Source organism: Sinocyclocheilus rhinocerous, unplaced genomic scaffold (genome assembly GCF_001515625.1).
Source record: "Sinocyclocheilus rhinocerous isolate Xijiao unplaced genomic scaffold, SAMN03320098_v1.1 scaffold1791, whole genome shotgun sequence".
Classification (NCBI taxonomy): Eukaryota; Metazoa; Chordata; class Actinopteri; order Cypriniformes; family Cyprinidae; genus Sinocyclocheilus; species Sinocyclocheilus rhinocerous.
In genome coordinates this window covers 38,586-40,386 of record NW_015635059.1, presented here as the reverse complement: position 1 = coordinate 40,386, position 1,801 = coordinate 38,586, and the positions used below count along the sequence as shown (strand labels likewise).

At 31.1% G+C, this 1,801-nt stretch overlaps 1 protein-coding gene across 1 annotated transcript in view; it reads left to right on the top strand.

Moving 5' to 3' along the window:
* The window catches only part of LOC107746554 (CLIP-associating protein 1-like), a 52,652-nt gene that overhangs the window by 12,631 nt on the left and 38,220 nt on the right, over positions 1–1,801 (top strand). The window contains exons 3-5 of the mRNA XM_016560810.1: positions 1,187–1,265; positions 1,405–1,508; positions 1,590–1,681. Coding sequence (XP_016416296.1) covers positions 1,187–1,265; positions 1,405–1,508; positions 1,590–1,681 — 275 coding nt within the window. The remainder of the gene's footprint in view (positions 1–1,186; positions 1,266–1,404; positions 1,509–1,589; positions 1,682–1,801) is intronic.

Below are 1,801 nucleotides of genomic sequence, written 5' to 3'. Positions count from 1 at the left end.
CACACACACATATATATATATATATATATATATATATGTATATATTATTTTATTATTTTGTTGATCGTATAATTGAGGACACTGCTCCAATCACTGTAATAAAATCCCATTAATATAGCTTATTCTTAAAATCTCTGCATCTTGGCAATAGTGCCATTGAACTTTTTTATAATTGTACCACTTTAATTTAATGCTAATTTGCACTCATTATAAAGTGCGCAGTCATAACTTATTCTATTTTTGTTATTACATTTATTTGTTTAAAAAAAAAAATTAAATCAATCTATATATTTATTTATTTAATTAATTTAAAGTTTATTAAATAAGGGAAATAGAAGCAACCTATTTATTTCTTTAATTTTAAACAATTTAACTTTTTTTAATTTTATCATTTTAATTTAATGACAATTTGCACACATAAAATGCGCAGTCGATTTTCTTTAATTTTATCCAATTTCTAGTCACTAAATTGCCTTAAGTAAAATTTATTTTAAACCGCTAGTTAATTTTTTAATATATATATATAACTTAATACATCTTGAACGTTCAATAGAACAAATTTCGTGTAAGTATACATATCGAAACAAACTAAAAATTCAAACTAACTCTAGATATCGCTGTTACTTACAGTCATTGTTAATCTTTACACGGAATTTCCATTATAGGTTCCAAAAATTGCACCATAGCCTGAACACCGCAGTTCAGGTGATGCGTTTTGTGTTGGTTAGGTGTCAGCAGAGCTATTCTCACTACACGTTCATTGAACAGCCCAATCCACCCCCAGACAAGGAAAGATATCAACAAGCGCTCATCCCAATGCTTTCCTACAGCCCTGCTGCTCTTCACGACGACGGTGACTGTGAAGAAACACAAACTCTGCTGTTCAGCTCAAATAGTGTGCTTATCTGATTCAACACCTTTCACTGTCACAGAACCTGTGACCATTTACTAGAAACTGACCCTGTTTTTGTGAATATTTGACAATAAAACGCAGTTTAGTGGACATTACCCATAATCCTTTGCAGCTTAGATTTGCATACACAGTCGGACTCGGAGAAAAAATGCTTTCAGTGCCGTTTTGACTTGTAAATGTTACTGAATGTCATTTGTAATGTAAGTTATCGATGTTATTATTGAAATATCCTACTTTAATCTTATTTTGATGAATAAGTTTGGTCTTTTTAAGGTGGCGCTGCTGGGAATGGACATAGTGTCTGCGTTAGTGACCAGATTACAGGAGCGCTTCAGAACACAGATAGGAACAGGTGAAAATGTTTCTTTAATAATATTGAATATTTATTGCATTATTTTTTAAATAATGTTTTATTTTATTAATAACAAATGCACACTTTTTGAGTAAATATTGTAAAGTTTTATGCACTGATTTAGATTTTTTTCTCTCAGTTCTGCCCAGTTTAATCGATCGTTTAGGGGACTCTAAGGACCAGGTTCGAGATCAAGCGCAGTCTCTTCTGTTAAAAACCATGGACCAAGCGGCCAGTCCACAGGTGAGACACTTACAGCCTCCTGCTTTAGAGAAATGTTAAATCAATTGTGCTTAAAACTAATAAAAATATTTTTATTTGCAGTATGTTTGGGACCGAATGTTGGCCGGATTCAGACATAAAAACAGCCGGACCAGAGAAGCTGTTTGCTTTTGCCTTATTTCCACTCTTAATGTGTATGAACCAATATTTTACCAGTTATATTTTAATATCATTGAGGGTTTTTATTAACATTTTGAATTGGTTTTCATTTTTATATTTTCATATATATATATATATATATATAATTCTTTTTC